The following is a 20,870-nucleotide window of genomic DNA, read 5'->3' as shown; positions in this document are numbered from 1 at the left end:
CCATCTCCCTCCACATTCCCCTTTCTTTAAAACACTTAAATATTCTTAACTTAGTTGCACACTATTGATGTGATAAAAACTTATAAGCCTTTTAAGTTTAGAGTTGTATTATTTGGTAGGATGATGATTGTGATTTAATCTGCTGATCATTAGTTTACTTTTGTTTTCTGAGTCAGATGCTCATCCAGTTTTACCATGATTTTTGGAAAGCTTGGCTAGAAATAAAATAGAACATTTGCTTCTCTGTCCCCAAGCATTATGTTATTTCTTATTTCTCTTTATAATTCCCTCTCTGTCCAGGTATACCTGGTTTTAGACTTCTCATTTGTAACCTCAGTGTTCACATTTGAAACAAGAAAAGTGCATTAACATGAGAATCATTCTGGTGCAGAGATTCTCAAGATTTGTAATATCCTTAAGAATCACCCAAGGAGCTTATTGAAAATGCACATTCCTGGATTTACTCTCAAGTATGGTACCCCAGGGTCTGCATACTTCACAAGCATCCCTGGTGGTTTTAGGGCAAGTGGTGAAAAAAGTACACTTGGAGAAACTATTCTAGAGTTGTAGACTAGACTAGGGAATAAAGAAACATAAATGTCCTTCATTCCTGAGCACTAACCCCGCCATTATGTGAATGCATATTAATGGGTACTTAATCACATTGAATTACAGTATGCAGATTTTATTAAGAACATGTCTACCTCTTATTCTGATGCTGTGAATGTCTACCACAATGAGAAAGTAATTTTAAAATCATTTCTATTTGTGTAAGAGAAACCTGAGTTTGAGGACCTTATTTTATTCTACGCTGTTTAGATTTGTATCCTCTGGTAATTTAGTGGCATTAGTCACCTGCTAATTAATCTTTTTCCTTTCCCCTGTGTTCCATATAGAGAAAAGTGGTAAAGAATCTACCTCACTGGGAATGTCATCATTACCAACTTCAGATGGGTTTAACCATCCTGCCCGTTCTTCAGGACAGAGTCCTGATGTTGGTAATCCTATGAGTCTTGCTCGCTCTGTCTCTGCTTCAGTCTGCCCTATCAAGCCCAGTGACTCAGATCGCATTGAACCTAAAGCTGTGAAGGCTTTGAAGGCTTCAGCTGAATTCCAGCTAAACTCTGAAAAGAAAGAACATCTTTCTTTACAAGATCTTTCTGATCATGCTTCCTCAGCAGACCATGCTCCAACAGACCAGAGTCCAGCTATGCCTATGCAGAATTCATCCGAAGAAATAACTGTTGCAGGTAATCTGGAGAAATCTGCTGAAAGAAGCACCCAGGGCCTCAAATTTCATCTCCATACAAGACAGGAAGCTAGTTTATCTGTCACATCTACTAGGATGCATGAACCACAGATGTTTCTAGGTGAAAAGGATTGGCATCCAGAAAATCAGAATCTGAGTCAAGTGAGTGACCCTCAGCAGCACGAAGAACCAGGGAATGAACAGTATGAGGTTGCACAACAAAAAGCTTCGCATGACCAAGAATCTCTTTGTAACATAGGGGACCTTGAGCTTCCTGAAGAAAGGCAACAGAATCAACACAAAATTGTTGATTTGGAAGCTACGATGAAAGGAAATGGGCTCCCACAGAATGTGGATCCTCCAAGTGCGAAGAAAAGTATTCCATCTTCAGAATGCAGTGGCTGCTCAAATTCAGAAACATTTATGGAAATCGATATAGCTCAACAGTCCCTAGTTACTTTGCTTAATTCAACAGGCAGGCAGAATGCCAATGTCAAGAACATTGGTGCATTGGATCTCACTTTAGATAATCCCTTGATGGAAGTAGAAACATCAAAATGTAACCCTTCATCTGAAATTTTGAATGATTCCATTTCCACTCAGGATTTACAGCCCCCAGAAACTAATGTTGAAATACCTGGAACAAATAAAGAATATGGCCATTACTCCTCCTCTCCAAGTCTCTGTGGCAGTTGTCAGCCCTCTGTGGAGTCAGCAGAAGAATCTTGCCCGTCTATAACGGCAGCCTTGAAAGAACTTCATGAACTTTTGGTTGTTAGCAGTAAACCAGCTTCAGAAAATACATCTGAAGAAGTAATCTGTCAATCAGAAACCATAGCTGAGGGCCAAACCAGTATTAAAGACCTTTCTGAAAGATGGACCCAAAATGAGCATCTTACCCAGAATGAACAGTGTCCACAAGTCTCCTTTCATCAGGCCATATCTGTATCAGTGGAGACAGAAAAATTAACAGGTACTTCATCTGACACTGGAAGAGAAGCTGTAGAAAATGTAAACTTCAGGAGTCTAGGTGATGGCCTGTCAACCGATAAGGAAGGTGTCCCCAAATCTAGGGAATCCATAAACAAGAACCGTTCTGTCACTGTAACCTCAGCTAAAACATCCAATCAGTTACACTGCACCTTAGGTGTAGAAATTTCACCCAAACTTTTAGCAGGTGAGGAGGATGCACTCAATCAGACTTCTGAGCAAACTAAGTCTTTGTCATCCAATTTCATATTGGTTAAAGACTTAGGTCAGGGCATACAGAATTCGGTAACAGACAGGCCTGAAACCAGAGAAAATGTCTGTCCTGATGCTTCGAGGCCGTTACTTGAATATGAACCACCTACCAGCCATCCATCATCAAGTCCTGCCATTCTTCCACCATTGATTTTTCCTGCCACAGATATTGACCGGATTCTCCGTGCTGGCTTTACTTTGCAGGAAGCTCTTGGAGCTTTGCATCGAGTTGGTGGGAATGCAGACCTTGCACTTCTTGTTTTGCTCGCAAAAAACATCGTAGTTCCTACATGACTGTGGGAAAGTGGGCTAGACCATTCTCCATTCCCTTTAAACAAAAGAAAGCTCTCTATATACACGCACACATACACACTCACCACATATACAGTATATATAGAAACCTGCAAGCAGAATGTTGAGCCAGATTTTTTTTAAAGATTTTTTTCGGCCAAAGTAATTTATGATCTTTTGTCTGATGAATTTGTCTATCCTACTTGTTAAAATTTAGGCCTTTTTAAATGTATTGGCAGTATGTGCATACAGAAGCTTTTTATTCTCATTAAGATGTATCCTGGAATAAAATGGATGGTTTTGTGTGTAGCATACTGTTTTAGAATGAGAGTAAATGCTTTGAAAAGCAGAAGCCATGAGAAATCCCACTACCCATCCAGCTAAAAACAGATCAACTCTCCACACTGTGACTGTGTGTCTGTGCTGATGGCAAGGTATGGTTTGCTGGCTCAGTTGTCAATTTAGAAACTTTTGACCACATAGTTTGGTGTTTGGAATTCTACCCAGTGCTCTGTGTATCATGATTCATTAATTATAACAGGAAATTGGAGAATAATTGAATATCTTATCGTAGAGTGGTATGTTTTTATTTGTGTGCTTAGGATTTGACATTTTAATAGGGCGAGCAGGAGGGTTTAAATCTTGGGCTACTTTGTGCATCGCAGGCTGCTGCATGGATTGCCATGAATCCTTATTACATTGGATGGGATATTGTGGGGGAGTTACAATGCAAGTGAAACATGGTGCTACCCAGATTTTTAAAAGAACAGAACAATCATAATTCCATTTGCAGATGTCAAGAACTGTGAGGGAAAAATAATGGCCTAAACACTGGAATTTGCTAGAGTTTGGGTTTGCTAGCATCTCACTGATAACACCTCAACCCTTAATGACTAATGGTAGAATTAAGTTCAGGAATGGATTGATTGCCAGCAGCTTATTTCCTTTCTAGACTCTTCTGCCAGGAAGTTCTTCAAACGCTCAGTGTGAGCTGTGATCTGAGTGAAATACTAAGTGTGATAACCTTGTCACTGGTTAATCTTGGTGCTTGGAACGGTCAGTCTATTTGGAGAGTGTCCTTTGTGGCAGTGGAAATACTAATTACAGTTTCTGACTTAAGTGGCCTTGGTAGAGTTTTCCATCCTTTTCTTTCCTCAGGAGTTTCTTTTTTAAGCAAAATTCATCTTATTTGTGTTTACCATGTCAAGTTAGAGTGGGGCATAATATATAGATGTATTTATTGTGGCCTTTTTTTATATAAGGACTAGCCCTTGGAAATCATTGTCCTGTGGGCCCCACTGTGCAATAATCCTACTGGATAGGTTTTAGATAATTCTTTCCTGGCAAACTGCTCTTTTGGGTACCTAGCAGGAATCTGAAGTCTTGGTTTTATTGAAAAGAATTTTGAGATTCATAATTTCTGATTCTAGATTATAGTTTGTAACATGTTTGAAACAGAAGCTTCGAAAGAGTGATTTCTCAACTTAGTGTTAAATGATTTTGTCTGAAGTCTGACTCTTTGTAAGCTTGTTGTTTCATCAAATTTTAAGTCATTGAGCACAATCAAAATGGAGGCTCATATCTCAGGAGTTTTTGAAATTTTAATTTAGGGGCACTTAGAGACATTTTTTTCTACCCCATCCAACTTCTTTCTTTCCTTTTGCTATGATGTTTGTATGTATGTTATAAGACTTTAGTGACGGGATGGCGTGTCACGTAGATTCATCATGATCCTTTATGTAGTTAGGAAATGGTTGACAGAAGGAATTGTAGTTTACTGCTTTTCAGAGGGCGTTAAGAACAACAGGTCAGCCAGGTTGTCTTTAAGATGTTCTTTTAGACAGCTGCACATTGTAGACCCTTTCACCTGCCCTACACCAAAGATGTACGATGCACTAGGAAACTGCTCATAGGATTTCTGTCAACTGACTTAAAGCTGTGATTGTAATTAAATAGTTGGTGCTATGATTGATGCAAAATCTAGTAGCAATGCAATGGGACCCTGTATTTGCTTTATGGGTGGTGGTTTGGGAATGTATTCTAAGCTTATAAATCTTTGGAACCACGGGGTGGGAAGGGTGGGGGAACTTACTGATGACAATAGACTCCCTCCTAAAGGGCCTTCCATGTAAGCAGAACGAACCTTGGCACGCAATTCAGTGTGGATATTTGGGAAACAGTTCCAAGTGGAATATATAATATCAGTCGGGAAAAGATTTCATTAGGATAGCTTTTTGTGTATGTATATGTATATTTATTTTTAGGAATAGATCTATAGTTGTACACGAATTCCTGTTAGGAATACTCTGAATGAGCTTAACCCACTTGCCAAATATCCTTGTCCCTTCCATCATTTTATTTTTGAGATGGGGTCTTGCAGTGTTGCCCAGGCTGGACTCAAACTCTGGGGCTTAATCATCCTTCTGAGTAGCTGGGACTACATAAAGGCCAAAGTATAATTGCTTTTGATTTTTAAAATCTTCTTGCCCATCATTTTTATAAAAATTAAGCTGTTTGTCCAACACGGTGAAACCTCGTCTCTACTAAAAATACAAAAAATTAGCTGGGCATGGTGGCACACGCCTGTAATCCCAGCTACTTGGGAGACTGAGGCAGGAGAATTGCTTGAACCTGGGAGATGGGGGTTGCAGTGAGCCTAGATCGCACCACTGCACTCCAGTGTGGGCGGCAGAGCGAGACTCTGTCTCACCCCAAAAAAAAAAAAAGCTATTGACACTGTTAATATTTTGGATGACTTAAATGTAGCAGCTCTAGAATGCAAAGGGTATATTAAGGAGCATTACAATAGTGAACCTTCATCGTCAGCTTTTATTCAATTAAGAGCTCCAGAAATGCAGAAATTATGGGTTAACTTCTAAGAATACCATCAAATCCTTGTGAATTCTGGTTGCCAACAGTAATAACCAGTAATGGGCACCTTTACCGGACAGCTCCTTTACCATAACCAGTAGTGGGCAGTTCTGCGGTCAGCACTTAACTACAAGGGCGGTCTCTGTTTCTTCACCAGAGAGAGAAGATTTTCCTGTGTAATTTGTGCCATTTCCCTGAAGTTGGTTCTTGAGCGGAAAGATGTGCTTGGTAACCAGACAGCAGCTTTACATAGGTTATAGATTTTGCTCATTGATGCTGTTAAGAATTATTTCCACTCATACCTGTTCAGGGCTCCAGACAGCCAATAGCCTTCATCCCACAGTTTGGGCTTCAGCTATTAACACATAAAGATAACCAGTTGCAGCTAGGCGCGGTGGCTCACGCCTGTAATCCCAGAACTTTGGGAGGCCAAGGCGGGTGGATCACCTGAGGGCAGGAGTTTGAGACAGGCCTGGCCAACATGGTGAAACTCCATCTCTACTAAAAATACAAAAATTAGCCGGGTGTGGTGGCCCATGCCTGTAATTCCAGCTACTCGGGAGGCTGAGGCAGGAGAATCACTTAAACCTGGGAGGCGGAGGTTGTGGTGAGCAGAGATCACGCCATTGCACTCCAGCCTGGGCAACAAGAGCAAAACTCTCTCAAAAAAAAAAAAAAAAAAAGGGTAACCAGTTGCTTGGCAAAGGAAGCTGGAGAGATGGCGAGTGCATGTGTTAAAACTCTTCTGCCTTGCAGCCCACATCTTCTAGAGCTCCCTGTCTTCATATGTACTAAAGGGAGACACAACCCTATGTGTTTTTTCCCAAAGAATGTCTCTAGCAAGAGGGTACATAGAAATGGAACATGAGGCTTTTTGTCACTGATTTTATGATAACCAGTTAATGTGGAATCTGCTGGTTGTCTTACTACAGCTTTCTATCTCCGGTGAAAGCCATAAAAATTTAGGTTAACTTTTAAGCTCATGTCTATATATATGTGTGTAAGCTAGCATATACATATGGTGATTGACAAATATAGTTAATTTTATATAGATTTAAAAGCAAGCAATTTTTATATCTACAGACGTACTCTTCACTTATGGTGGCTTTTATCCCGCCACATATATAAACATATATATATATAGCAAACAGCCTTGCAAATCATCGGCCAGAAAAGCTGCAGGGCGTTGCAATGGCCTTTTCCTACCTGTTAGCCACCTGTGGTGAGGGTGAGCAGGATGATTGAACTGCTGCATATTTCAAACCTGTTATCACTGGCAGTGTGTCCCAAGAGAAGCTGACCAGATTATGCATTCTACTGTTCTCTAGCACAAGTACTCACCAAAAAGCCAAATTTCCCCTTTGGAGTTGGTGACTTAGTGTAGTCTGTGGCTGACCTAGAAAGACACAGAGTTATCAAGAGTTTCCCTTCCTAGAAGATGAATGTTACCTTTTGTGTTAGGAGGTAGAGAAAATAAAAATAGCTTTTTTCCCCCTAGAATTGTTAATTCCTCTTAACAACAAATTAAATTCAAAGCCTGTCCTTGAGAACTGGAAATGTAAAATCGTGGTTCAAGTTTTATACCTTAGTGATTCCTCAGTAGGTGTTACTAGGAGTTCACTGAATGAACTTAGGAGTGAACCTTCGATGTGCTTGATTTTCTTTTGTGCCTTAGTTTCTCTGAATAGCAGAGGCATCAAATTTTGGTGGGGAATGAGAGGAGTATTAGGGGAAAGTTTGAAAATAGCTCTCCTGGAGATGGAGGGCACACAGAGTGGTCCTCAGGCTCACCTTGACTGAGTTGATTCACAGTTATCCTGCATCAGACCATTAGATTTCTTTAGTGCTATGATTATAATAGGGATTTTTGCATCACCAAAAACAGTTTTTAGATGTTTATGTTCTTTGTTTTACTATCAATGTTGTGCTGGTTAAGGGAGAGAAAGGTTCAAGAAGATCTTACATATTTGAAAGGAAATTGGTACTCTTGAAGGCTATGCAACATGAGTCTTTGAACAAGAATTCCTTGCTACTTTGATTCATTCATCAAATACTGAGTGCCTGTGTGCCAGGCACAGGTGAACTCTGGGGATTCAGGGGTAACTAAAACAGATTGGAACCCTGCCCTTGTGAAGCTTTCAGTCTAGAAGGGAGACGTGAAACAAATTTTAGCTTCAAAAGCAACATCTATTTTTGCCTGTTAGCATGCATGCATTTTAAAAGTCATAGAGTTACCTGGTTCCGCTTCAGAGCAGACTGGGAAAATCAGGCTTACAATGGAATCAGATGCTGTGGGCCTAAAACAGCTCTTTAAAAATCTATTTTTTTAGGCCAGGTGCGTTGGCTCACACCTGTAATCCCAGCACTTTGGGAGGCCAAGGTGGGTGGATATGAGGTCAGGAGGTCGAGACCAGCCTGGCCAATATGATGAAACCTTACCTCTACTAAAAATAAAAAATTAGCCGGGCATGGTGGCACATGCCTGTAGTCCCAGCTACTCGGGAAACTGAGGCAGAAGAATCGCTTGAACCCGGGAGGCGGAGGTTGCAGTGAGCCGAGATCACGTCACTGTACTCCAGCCTGGGCAAGAGTGAGACACCGTCTGAAAAAAAAAAAATTTTTTTTTTAAATGGAATCAGAGAAACCAACAAAAAATGTAACATGTATAAATGCCTGAGGAGATCAGTTATTGAGAAATCCATTTACAATGCTGGAGGAGAGGGGATGGCCAGGAAAGAAGTGCAACAAATAAATGGAAGATGACCCTAAAAATGCACCAGTGACAGACAGTCAGTCCATCAGACCACCTCACATGCAGGGTAGAAACATGGAGTGTGCGGCAGCATCCTCCTCACATCCCTTTGTGAGCACGGCTGCTCCGGAATACTGACCATCTGGGCTAGCACGACTTAGCAGAGGGTTCTGCAGGATGTGCTATTTTAAAGCAGCTGGGTGCAACTTGTGAAAACGGGAATCTAGAGCAGAACATGTAATCAGCGATGGCTGGGATTGGTGGACAGGATTGACAGGAGTATTTGAGGCTCTACCAGGCCTGTCTACAGGACAGCTTCATCAAAGGGACATTTTTTAACGTGTTATTTTAAATGCCATATATATGTTGTAATCCTGAAGCATACAGGTAGAATTTCTGGATCGTAACTACTAGTGACTTCTGAGGTTTACAGTTAGAAAATGTTCTCAAAGGTTTATCAGTTATGTATTGATGATTGGTAATCTAGACCCTCTGGAGGCTGTAGAATGTGAAAAGATACAGCTGAGCTGACAAGTTTTAGGGCACTATCTTCTGGAATGAAATCGGCCAAGAAAATGGTTCAAGGGCATGGGGGTTAGAGAATGTTTCTTTTACCTAAAAATGTTAAGCCAACTATGGAAGATTGGGGTCGTGGGGGCATGAAATACAAAATTATGATAATTTATACAGAACTAGGTTTCTTTATGTTCTGCAAGAAGGTTTTTATTAGCTAATTTGGGGAGGGGGGCATGCTGCAGTATTTTTTTTCCTGGGAACATGCATTTCTGATGGGAAGTTATTTTGTTTACATGAGTTGGTTTTACACACAACCCTGAATGAATGTGTCTATGGCCTAAAAATGGTAGACCTGTATTTCCTTCCCGAGGCAGGCTGATTCGTTTCCTGATTCCTTCTGTCTGAGATTACCTGATGCTGACCAGACTTATTTTTCCTTTCCTGAATCTTCACAGCTGAGTTTATGGCACCCATCCAAGACCTTCCCATTTGAATGACTAGATTTCTATTCTATCCCCGATCATCCTTTTGAAATAGTTCTAGTGATAAACTCAGAGAAATTCAATATATTGATTGAATTTTATTTTTTCGCTTTGTATCTACAACAAAAATTGATTTGTTCATTTTTATTTCAAATCTCTTCATGGCAAGTTGGGCTAATGGACTTTGCACTCAAGAAAGGTTTGTTTACCAGTTTTGTAGCCATGTTTGGCAAATCTTAGCAACTAGAAACCCCGTCCTTTCTTTTCCTTCTTTATATGTTCTTGCAGTTACTCTTGTATTGCAAGCTTTTCTGACTTTAAGCTTTGAGACTACTGCATCTTAAAAGAAGAACTAGGCTGACTGGCAAAAAGTCTTGCCGGTGGCCCTGTCACTCCCATGATGCTTTGGTTTTGAGAGTTGGGAAAACTCTAGAACTTAAGGGAACCAAACTCAGGAATCCCAAAATTGGTGGCATTGTGCCATTCGTTTAGGGGCTGAACATAGGACCTGTCTGAAACTGAGTGAGCTAGATGCATTTGGGTTTGAATTTTTGTCACATACTGAAATGTAAGTCAGCCCTAAATAATCAAAACACTTTATTTTATTTTTCTTTTTTTAAATAGGAACTTTCTGAAGAAAAAGTGGTGTGTAAAACATTTGATATTTAAGACAATAAAGTTTTTATCATAAGACTTCTGTTTGATCAATTTCTTTTAAATTGAGGTGGTTACTTCAGTTAGACAAGGTGGTGTCCTTGTCTCTATCTCCCTACTCCTTTAAATAGCTTATACCCAGACATTGTAATTTATGGCGTGTACCTGAACCCCAGAAGAAGTGGGCCTCTCAAAGCCGTTAACTTCCAGATTAGTACTGCGGGAGGACAGCTCCCTGCTGATGTAAAAGATGTGCATTTTGGGCCAGGCACGATGGCTCACACCTGTATTCCCAGCACTTTGGGAGGCCGAGATGGGTGGATTACTTCAAGACCAGCCTGGCCACCACGGCGAAACTCCCATCTCTACTAAAAATGAAAAAGCTGGGCGTGGTGGCATGCACCTGTGGTCCCCACTACTCAGGAGGCTGAGGTGAGAGGATTATTTGAGTCCGGGAAGCGGAGGTTGCATTGAGCTGAGATGCCACTGCACTGCAGCCTGGGCAACAGCAAGACCCTGTCTCAATTACAATAATAGCAATGGAGTATGGTGGCCAAGACTAGATTCTAGAGCTAGGCTGATTGGGTTTGAGCTTTGCCACTTACTGGTTTATATGACTGGGTAAGTTACCTAACCTTTCTGTGCTTGAGTTTCCTCACCTGTTAAATGGGGACCATCAGAGAGATTATGGGGCTTAAATGAGTTAATCATATGAAGTGCTTAGAATACCTGGCACAAAGTAAGTGCTCATGAGATGTGAGCTGGTATTCATTATGTCACTCAAGGGATTTGAGGATGCTACATGGAATTTCCAGAAGTCAAGTGCTTTGTCTAACAGACTGATGTGGGGGAAGGGCTTTGCCCCATGTAGGTTCCAGGCTACCGGGATTCTGTCTTTTTCAACATGTGGGTTCCAAGATTGCCTTGGACGTCAGCATCCAGCTGGCACACCAGGGAAAGGGGTGTTATGTACCAGGCCTGGAAGTGGTGTGCATGACTTCTCTGCCCACATTCACTGGCTGGAACTCAGTCACATGACCATGCCGGAAGCAAGGGGGGCTGTGAAATAGATGTTCAGGCTGATGAGGGGTACAGCTAGTTGGTTGGCTAAGCAGTCCTCCAATGTTGACTTACACAGAGACAACTCATACCATTTCACCAAAGGAGATGGCCCCAAATCCCACCCCAGGCAATCCATTGACCTCAACGTCCAGAGTTCCCTGATGCCATGTCTTTCAGGTCTTGATTGTGGCCCCTTAAGGTCTGGCAAACTCTGAACTTGGAAATGTTATCTGTTTCTACCCGATAGACAGTGATAGAGCTGGGATAGAATAACTGTAGTAGCAGATCTCAATTGGAAAAGGAAATGGGAAATGGAGGTGTCATTGGCCCCAACAATTAGAAAATCATGCTGAACAGGCTGGGTGTGGTGGCTCACGCCTATAATTCCAGCACTTTGGGAGGCCGAGATGGACGTATCATGAGGTCAGGAGATAAGACCATCCTGGCCAACATGGCAAAACCCCATCTCTACTAAAAATACAAAAACTAGCTGGGCATGGTGGAGCGTCCCTGTAATTCCAGCTACTTGGGAGGCTGAGGCAGAATTGCTTGAACCCGGGAGTCAGAGGTTGCAGTGAGCCGAGATTGTGCCACTGCACTCCAGCCTGGTGACAGAGCGAGACTCCATCTCAAAAACAAAAACAAAAAAAAAATCTTGCTGAACAGACATTGTGAAGAAGTTTATTAAAAATTCTGATTGCCTAGTTTGGAAGGAAGTCCCTTGTCCATTGTCCATAGCCCCACCTGAATTGAGTCTGCTCTTGGGAGTTGGCGTGGCCTTCTTAGCTAGCTTACTGCTTGGTGCAAGTCTGGGGACCCGAGGGTTGTCTAAAGCCTTGGAAAAGAGTCAGTGGCTTTTAAAACCTGAGTGTGTGGTTAACTTGGGAAAACAATTTACTTGGTAGACTTCTGATTATTCACTTGCAGCCATTTCTGCATGCCAGTAACCACACTAGCAATTCTTGCCTCTACACAGTTTTCAGGTCTGATTAATTTTGCTTCTCACTTCTAGTTCGTTCTCAGTGACACCTGCCTTGACTTCATCTGAAGTATATTTGAATGGGAAAACCCGAATAGATGATTTTTGCTGCAGGCCTGAGTCTTACTGGGCCTTAGTATTCAAAGCCTATTTCAAACAGCTCTTATCTGGGATCTAAAAGGAAATTTTTTTTTTTTTTTTTTTTTTTTTTTTTTTTTTTTTTTGAGACGGAGTCTTGCTCTGTCACCCAGGCTGGAGTGCAGTGACGTGATCTTGGCTCACTGCAACCTCAGTCTCCCGAGTTCAAGCGATTCTCCTGCCTCAGCCTCCCAAGCAGCTAGGACTACAGGCACGCGCCACCACACCCAACTAATTTTTGTATTTTTAGTAGAGACAAGGTTTCACCATATTGGCCAGGCTGGTCTCGAACTCCTGACCTCATGATCCACCCGCCTCAGCCTCCCAAAGTGCTGGTATTACAGGCATGAGCCACCACACCCAGCCTATCCTAAAGCTTTCTAAATGATGTGTCTGTGCTTTAAGTGATTAAAAATTAACCATTTTCAGACTCTTAGAGATACCCTAGGGTGTTAACCAGTGTAGAGTCATTACTTTGTGTATAGATTTGTGCCATGGGGCCTTTATTTGAGAGGATTTCTATGTACACAGACAAGGTAGTTTAAACAGGGAGTAGCTTAGACAAATCTCACCTTGTTCTGCTATTCTCACCTGTCTAAAAAGAATTATGAGAACAAAGGCTATTACTAGTTGGAGGTAAGAAATAATTATTCTGTCATTCAGATCTCAATCTTTTGATATTCAGTTCCATTTGAAATGAGATTTCTAGTACTTCACAGAGCTCTTATTTACAGTACAATTATAGTAGGAATTGTGAGACATTAGTTATTAGTGGAAAGAATTAGTGGTCCTTGGCACAGAGAAAGGGGAATTCGCTGCATCTTTATTTTAAAAAAGACTAAAGGTATCAAGAGAATAAATGTATTTGGGGTTTTATGGCAGAAGTCTGTGTCTACAGCTTGGGGGAGGAAAAATCTAAGAAAAGAGAAGTGGGGCCGGGCACAGTTGCTCACACCTGTAATCTCAGCACTTTGGGAAGGCTGAGGCAGGAGGATCTGATCACTTCAGCCCAGGGGTTCATGGCTGCAGTGAGCTATGATGGCGCCACTGCACTCCAGCCTGGGTGACAGAGCGAGACTCTGTCTCAAAAAACAAAAAATAATAATAATTCTCCAAATAAATGCTTCAGGATTTTTTTTTTTTTTTTGAGACATAGTCTCGCCTTGTTGCTGTAGTGCAGTGGTGCAATCTTGGCTCACTGCAACCTGCACATCCCAGGTTCAAGTGATTCTCATGCTTCAGCCTCCCGAGTAGCCGGGACTACAGGTGCGCACCACCATGCCTGGCTAATTTCCTTTTTTTTTTTTCGAGACCGAGTTTCGCTCTTGTTGCCCAGGCTGAAGTGCAATGGCGCGATCTCGACTCACTGCCACCTCCACCTCCCGGGTTCAGGTGATTCTCCTGCCTCAGCCTCCTGAGTAACTGGGATTACAGGCGTCCACCCCACCCAGCTCATTTTTTGTATTTTTAGTAGAGACAGAGTTTTACCATGTTGGTCAGGCTGGTCTCAAACTCCTGACCTCAGATGATCCACCTGCCCTGGCCTCCGAAAGTGCTGGGATTACAGGCGTGAGCCACCATGGCCGGCCTAATTTTTTGTGTTTTTAGTAGAGACGGCATTTTGCCATGTTGCCCAGGCTGGTCTCAAACTCCTGCTTCAGGATCTTGATCCCACTTGTTTAAAATTTCCCTTGAAAGCTCTGCTTTTGTCTGCAGCTGACCTGGGCTCAACTGTCTTGCCACTAGCAAGTGGAAAGTTTGCCCGGCTTTAATTTTTTAATCAGAATTCTGTAAGCTGAACCAATTGGGATGTCTGTGGTGTTGGCTGTTGTTTCTGCTGCTAATCGTCAGTCCTCTTCAGTTAGGGCACAAACAAGATGAATTTTTTCTCACAGATTGTTGTGAATGGTCTGCTGCTGCAGGCTTCTCCTTCCACATTGTGTTGTCCGTTATTTTGGTTGGTTGTTTTGAGACAGCCTCGCTCTGTCACCCAGACTGGAGTGCAGCGGTGCAATCACGGCTCACTGAAGCCTCGACCTCCTAAGCTCAAGTAATCCTCCCACTTCAGCCTCCCCAGTAGCTACAACTACAGGTATGCACCACCACAGCCAGATAATTTTTTCTGAGATGGAGTTTTGCTCCTGTTGCCCAGGCCAGAGTGCAATGGCGTGATCTCGGCTCACCGCAACCTCCCCCTCCTGGGTTCAAGCGATTCTCCTGCCTCAGCCTCCTGAGTAGCTGGAATTATAGGCATGTGCCACCACACCTGGCTAATTTTGTATTTTTAGTAGAGACAGGGTTTCTCCATGTTGATCAGGCTGGTCTCGAACTCCTGACCTCAGGTGATCCACCTTCCCCAGCCTCCCAAAGTGCTGGGATTACAGGCGTGAGCCACTGCACCCGGCCCCGGCTAATTTATTTTTAATTTTTCCTTGGGACAGGGTCTCACTATGTTGCCCAGGCTGCTCAAACAGTCCTCCTACCTCAGCCTCCCAAAGTGCTGGGGTTAGAGGTGTGAGCCACCATGCCTGGCCTAGTCCCTTCTTAAAAATAATTGTCCATTTGTAAACTGCTGATTTCTTTGGGGCATTGACCCCATACACTTTTCGTAAAGCATCAGTGATTTCACCATTCTTCCACCCAAGCTTCGCCAGACGTTTGATGTTTGTTCTTGCTTCAGTTTTAGCAGAATTCACGTTGCTCCTATAGGGGCTATTTTCTTTTTATTCTTTTTTCTTTTTTTTGAGATGGAGTGCAATGGCATGATCTCGGCTCACTTCAACCTCCACCTCCTGGGTTCAAGCAATTCTCCTGCTTCAGCCTCCTGAGTAGCTGGGACTACAGGCGTGTGCCACCACGCCCACTAATTTTTTGTATTTTTAGTAGAGACAGGGTTTCACCATGTTAATCAGGATGGTCTCGATCTCCTGACCTTGTGATCTGCCCCCATCGGCCTCCCAAAGTGCTGGGATTACAGGCATGAGCCACCGCGCCCGGCCAGGGGCTTTTTTCAAATTGATGTCTTACCCTTAGTTCCTCAATCTAGATTGTGTTTGAACATGTTATGACAAGTTAGTATTTGGGTGCAAAAGAAAATTGAAAGCCATGCATATCGTTTTTATATAATATACTTTCCCACAAACATTTTGAAGTTCTTCCATACATTTAAAAGTAAAAATACAAGGGAATAGAATAAATGTTCAAGAAAAGAACATCATTCTAAATCTCTCAAAATATGTAGCAAGCAGAACATATTGTCATCTTATATAAGAACGCCAAATTGTCACGAGACACTGCTTCCTTGTTTAGAGCTGTTAGTGTTCTAATGGGATTAACCAACTACCAAGCCTTATCTATGGAACCAGTGTGGCTTGGTTCCTTCTAGAACGTTACCAAAGGCCAATATTTTCCCTGCTTGACCCCAGATGTGTGAAAGTGAAGTGCCCTGAGCCAGAAATATTTCATCACCCCCAACCTGCTCTGCTCACAGTCTTCCCCTGAGAAGTAAATGGCTGCTTCATCCTTCCAGTTGCTTGCTTTAAAACCTTGACGCTGGCCAGGCTTGGAGACTCACCCCTGTAATCCCAGCACTTTGGGAGGCCGAGGCGGGTGGGTCACCTGTGGTCAGGAGTTTGAGATCAGCCTGGCTAACATGGTGAAACCCTGTTTCTACTAAAAATACAAAAAATTAGCCAGGCGTGGTGGCGGGCGCCTGTAATCCCAGGTACTCAGGAGGTTGAGGCAGGAGAATCGCTTGAACCCGGGAGGCGGAGGTTGCAGTGAACCAAGATCATGCCATCGCACTCCAGCTTGGGCAAAAAGAGCGAAACTCCATCTCAAAATAAATAAATAAATAAAACTTTAACCCCTCTCTTCACACCCTACCTATATCCAACCATTCCAGAATCCTATCAACTGTACTTCAAAATATATTCGATATCTGATCATTTTTGCAACCCTGGTCCTAGGCACCATTTCTTCTGCCCGGATTATTGCAACAGGTCTCCCTGCTCCTGCCCTTGTCTACCTGACTACCTACCTACCTCCCTACTCTGCCTGTCTGCCTCCCTACCTGCCTGCCTGCCTACCTACCTACCTACCTACATACCTACCTGCCTGCCTGCCTACCTACCTACATACCTACCTGCCTGCCTGCCTGCCTACCTACCTACATACCTACCTGCCTGCCTGCCTTCCTACCTACATACCTACCTGCCTGCCTGCCTGCCTACCTACCTACCTACATACCTACCTGCCTGCCTGCCTACCTACCTACATACCTACCTGCCTGCCTGCCTACCTACCTACATACCTACCTGCCTGCCTGCCTGCCTACCTACCTACCTACATACCTACCTGCCTGCCTGCCTACCTACCTACATACCTACCTGCCTACCTGCCTGCCTACCTACCTACCTACATACCTACCTGCCTGCCTGCCTTCCTACCTACATACCTACCTGCCTGCCTGCCTGCCTACCTACCTACCTACATACCTACCTGCCTGCCTGCCTACCTACCTACATACCTACCTGCCTGCTTGCCTGCCTACCTACCTACCTACATACCTACCTGCCTGCCTACCTACCTACATACCTACCTGCCTGCCTGCCTACCTACCTACCTACCTATCTGCCTGCCTACCTACCTACCTACATACCTACCTGCCTGCCTGCCTACCTACCTACCTACCTGCCTGCCTACCTACCTACCTACCTACCTATCTGCCTGCCTACCTGCCTGCCTGCCTGCCTGCCTACCTACTTACCTACCTACCTACCTGCCTTCCTGCCTTCCTGCCTACCTACCTGTCTTGTCCACTCTTAGCACAACAGCCAGCATAATTGTGTTGAATCACATCAGGCCTCTCCTCCAAACCCTTTGGTGGGTTCCTATCTCACTCAAAGCAAAAGCTGAAGTCCTTATAATGCCTCCAAGGCCCCTGTGGCTCTCTCTCCTTCACTTCCTGCTTGCCTACCTAACTGCCTGCCTGCCTGCCTGCCTATCTACCAGTCTACCTACTTACCTTCCTCCATACCTACATGCCTATCTACATACCTACCTATCTACATATATATCTACCTGCCTGCCTGCCTACCTACCTGCCTACCTACATGCCTATCTGCATACCTACCTGTCTACATACCTATCTGTCTGCCTGCCTGCCTACCTATCCACCTGTCTATCTGCCTGCCTGCCTGTCTTCCTACCTGCCTATCTGCCTGCCTGCCTACCTACCTACATACCTATCTGCCTACCTACCTACCCACTTGCCTTCCTGCCTACCTACCTACATACCTATCTGCCTACCTACCTACCTACCCACTTGCCTTCCTGCCTACCTACCTACATACCTATCTGCCTATCTACCTACCTACCCACTTGCCTTCCTGCCTACCTACCTGCCTTGTCTGCTCTTAGCACAAGAGCCAGTATAATTGTGTTGAATCAGATCAGGCCTCTCCTCCAAACCCTTCAGTGGGTTCCTATCTCACTCAAAGTAAAAGCTGAAGTCCTTATAATGCCTCCAAGGCTCCTGTGGCTCTCTCTCCTTCACTTCCTGCTTTCCCACCCTTCAGCTCCGAGCCACCCTGGCCTCGTTGGCCTTGAGTACCCCATACCTGCTCCCATGTCAGGGCCTTGGCACTTGCTATTTCCTTAGCCTGTAATGCTGTTTCCTCAGAGACTTTCCTGACTTTCTCTCTCACTTCTTTCAAGTCTTTACTCAAATAAAATATTTGGTAAATATAAATCAGGTAAATATAAATTTGGTAAATATAAATAAATTTGGTAAATATAAATATAAATCAGACCTTTATACAAGGTCTCGCTCTGTCACCCAGGCTGAAGTACTGTGCGATCACGGCTCCCTGCAGCCTCAAACTCCTGGACTCAAGAGATCCTCCCACCTCAGCCTCCTGAGGAACTGGAACTACAGGTCCACACCTCCCAAAGTGTGGGGATTACAGGTGTAATTGATAAATATTTGATAACTTACTTAGGTAAAGTAGCCAGAGAAGACCTCGCCAAAGTGATACTAGGTGACAGTATAACACCTTAGTGATATCACATTAGTGAGGCCTACTTTATTTAAAATTGTAGCTGCTCCTCCTCACCCCACATCACTTCCCCTCTACATTTTTCTCCTTTGCATTGACCACTACCTAACATACTCTGTGTTTCACTTATGTATATTGTTTATTTTCTTTCTCTGCTATTAGAATGTAAGCTCCATGAGGGTAGGGATTGATGTCTGTCCTCAATACCATACCCTCAGTGTCTAGAATTGTGCCTAGTGCAGAGGAGCCACTTCACAGAGCAGGAGCACCGTTGTCTTGGACAAACACCACTTTACGTTCCCGCTCCCTTTCAAACCTCATGCGTCTTAAGGAAATCACTTCTCTTCTAATGACAAGCAGCCAGAAAGAGCAGACAGTAAGCACAGATAAGACAGCTCAGGCACAGAAGGAGGGAGAAAGTCTCGGGTAACCACCCAACTTCACACTCATACAATGAGCCCCAGTAAAACAGTGGGCCCTAATAAGCACATTCCTTTCCCTCTAGGTGCACTAAGATAAGGAAGCTAAAAGCAGACTCAGGGAGTCGGGGGATGCCTGCAGCTGCAGGAAGATGTATGGGAACAGACACACAACTCTCCCTCCCAGGTAAGCAAGACAAAGAGACACAGAAACATTCCGAGCCTGTGATAAGCTCTCCCGCCCTGAACTCTTAAATACTCATAGTCTGTAAGAGAAAAGGCTCCTGACCTAAGTTGGCCAGAAGCCCCTCTTAGGTTTATACTCCAAAATAAGCCCATGTTTGACTGTTAAGCCACTTTTCATGTTTCTTTCTTCTTTCTTCAACTCTTACACCACTCAGATATGTTTTGAAAGAACAAATCCAGGAACACCACTTTGCTGCCTCAGTTTCCTGACTTCAAAGGCCCTGAGAGGCTGCCATAAGTGGGGTGACATAGCTAGTGGCAGAAGTGTGCCTGAAACCGAGACAGGTCAGTGAGGCCAGTTGAGAGATTCTAGCCCCAGTGACTGCTGATGCTGAGTTTAATGTATATTTAAGGCAGATTACATTCAGGGGGGTTAGTATGCTTGCGGACTTCTATGTGAGGTAGTTTTTTTTTTGTTTTTTCTTTTTAGACAGCATCTCACTCTATCGCCCGGGTTGCAGTGCTGGAGTACAGTGGCACAATCATAGCTCACTGTAACCTTGAAACTCCTCGGCTCAAGCCACCCTCTCACAGCAGCCTCCTGAGTAGCTAGGGCTAGAGGTACATACTGGCACACCCAGCTAATTTTTAAAAATTTCTTAGAGACAGGATCTTACTATGTTGCCCAGGGTGGACTTGAACTCCTGACCTCAAGCAATGTTCCTGCCTCAGCCTCCCAAAGTACTGGGATTATATGTGTGAGCCACTGCACCTGGCCCCAGTGAAGTAGTACTTTTTATTATACCCACATATAAGACTAATTTGGAACATTGGCAAACAGTATCTCCCTGCTAATAGTTGTACAGACTTTGATCATAGTACCTCTAGTACCTCACCCATTATCTTCCTAGAATGGAAAGGCTCAAATCAGGTGTATTAGGCCATTCTTTCATTGCTATAAAGAAATACCTGAGACTGGGTAATTTATTTTTATTTTTTTGAGATGGAGTCTTGCTCTGTCACCCAGGCTGGAGTGCAGTGGTGTGATCTTGGCTCACTGCAACCTCCACCTCCCGGGTTCAAGCGAGTCTCCTGCCTCAGCCTCCCAAGTAGCTGGGACTACAGGCATACACCACCACGCCTGTCTAATTTTTGTATTTTTAGTAGATACAGGGTTTTACCATGTTGGCCATGCTGGTCTCGAATGCCTGACCTCAAGTGATCCACCCGCCTTGGCCTCCCAAAGTGCTAGGATTACAGGCGTGAGCCACCGTGCTCAGTGAGACTGTGTAGTTTATAACGAAAAGAGGTTTAATTGGCTCATGATTCTGCAGGCTGCACAAGCATGGGCCAACATTGCTCAGCTTCTGGGGAGGCCTCAGGGAGCTTTTACTCATGGCAGAAGGTGAAGCAGGAGCAGGCTTATCACATGACAAAAGCAAGAGGAAGTGAGAGAGAGTGGTGGGGAGGTGCCACATACTTTTACATGACTACATCTTGCAAGAATTCACTCACTGTTTTGAGGACAGCACCAAGAGGATGGTGCTCAACCATTCATGAGAACTCCACCCCCATGATCCAGTCACCTCCCATCAGGCCCCACCTCCAACACTGAGGATTCCTTTTATTTATTTATTTATTTATTTATTTATTTTCTTTTTTTGAGACAGGTCTTGCTCTGCACCCAGGCTGGAATGCAGTGGCGCGATCTCAGCTCACTGCAACCTCCGCCTCCTGGGTTCAAGCGGTTCTCCTGCCTCAGCCTCCGGTGTAGCTGGGATTAAGGCACGTGCACCACACCTGGCTAATTTTTGTATTGTTAGTAAAGATGGGGTTTCACCATATTGGCCAGGCTGGTCTCGAACTCCTGACCTCAAGTGATCTGCTTGCCTTGGCCTCCCAAAGTGCTGGGATTATAGGAATGAGCCACCGTGCCTGGCCTAAGGATTACATTTTGACATGAGATTTGA

The 20,870-nt window shown here is 43.8% G+C and overlaps 1 protein-coding gene across 3 annotated transcripts in view; it reads left to right on the top strand.

The window, feature by feature from the left end:
* The window catches only part of DDI2 (DNA damage inducible 1 homolog 2), a 54,056-nt gene extending 43,960 nt beyond the window's left edge, over window positions 1–10,096 (top strand). For 2 of the 3 annotated variants that reach the window (XM_009448861.5, XM_009448863.5), the window contains one exon: window positions 897–3,340. In XM_009448861.5, coding sequence (XP_009447136.3) covers window positions 897–2,785 — 1,889 coding nt within the window. In that variant the 3' untranslated portion in view covers window positions 2,786–3,340. Of the gene's footprint in view, window positions 1–896 lie in introns of all 3 variants that reach the window. The other variant, XM_063785708.1, reaches the window with a different exon arrangement.
* Window positions 10,097–20,870: the final 10,774 nt, after the last annotated feature.

The sequence above is a fragment of the Pan troglodytes genome, chromosome 1 (assembly GCF_028858775.2).
Source record: "Pan troglodytes isolate AG18354 chromosome 1, NHGRI_mPanTro3-v2.0_pri, whole genome shotgun sequence".
Lineage (NCBI taxonomy): Eukaryota > Metazoa > Chordata > Mammalia > Primates > Hominidae > Pan > Pan troglodytes.
The sequence above is the reverse complement of the archived record's forward strand: the minus strand, read 5'-3'. Positions and strand labels throughout refer to the sequence as shown.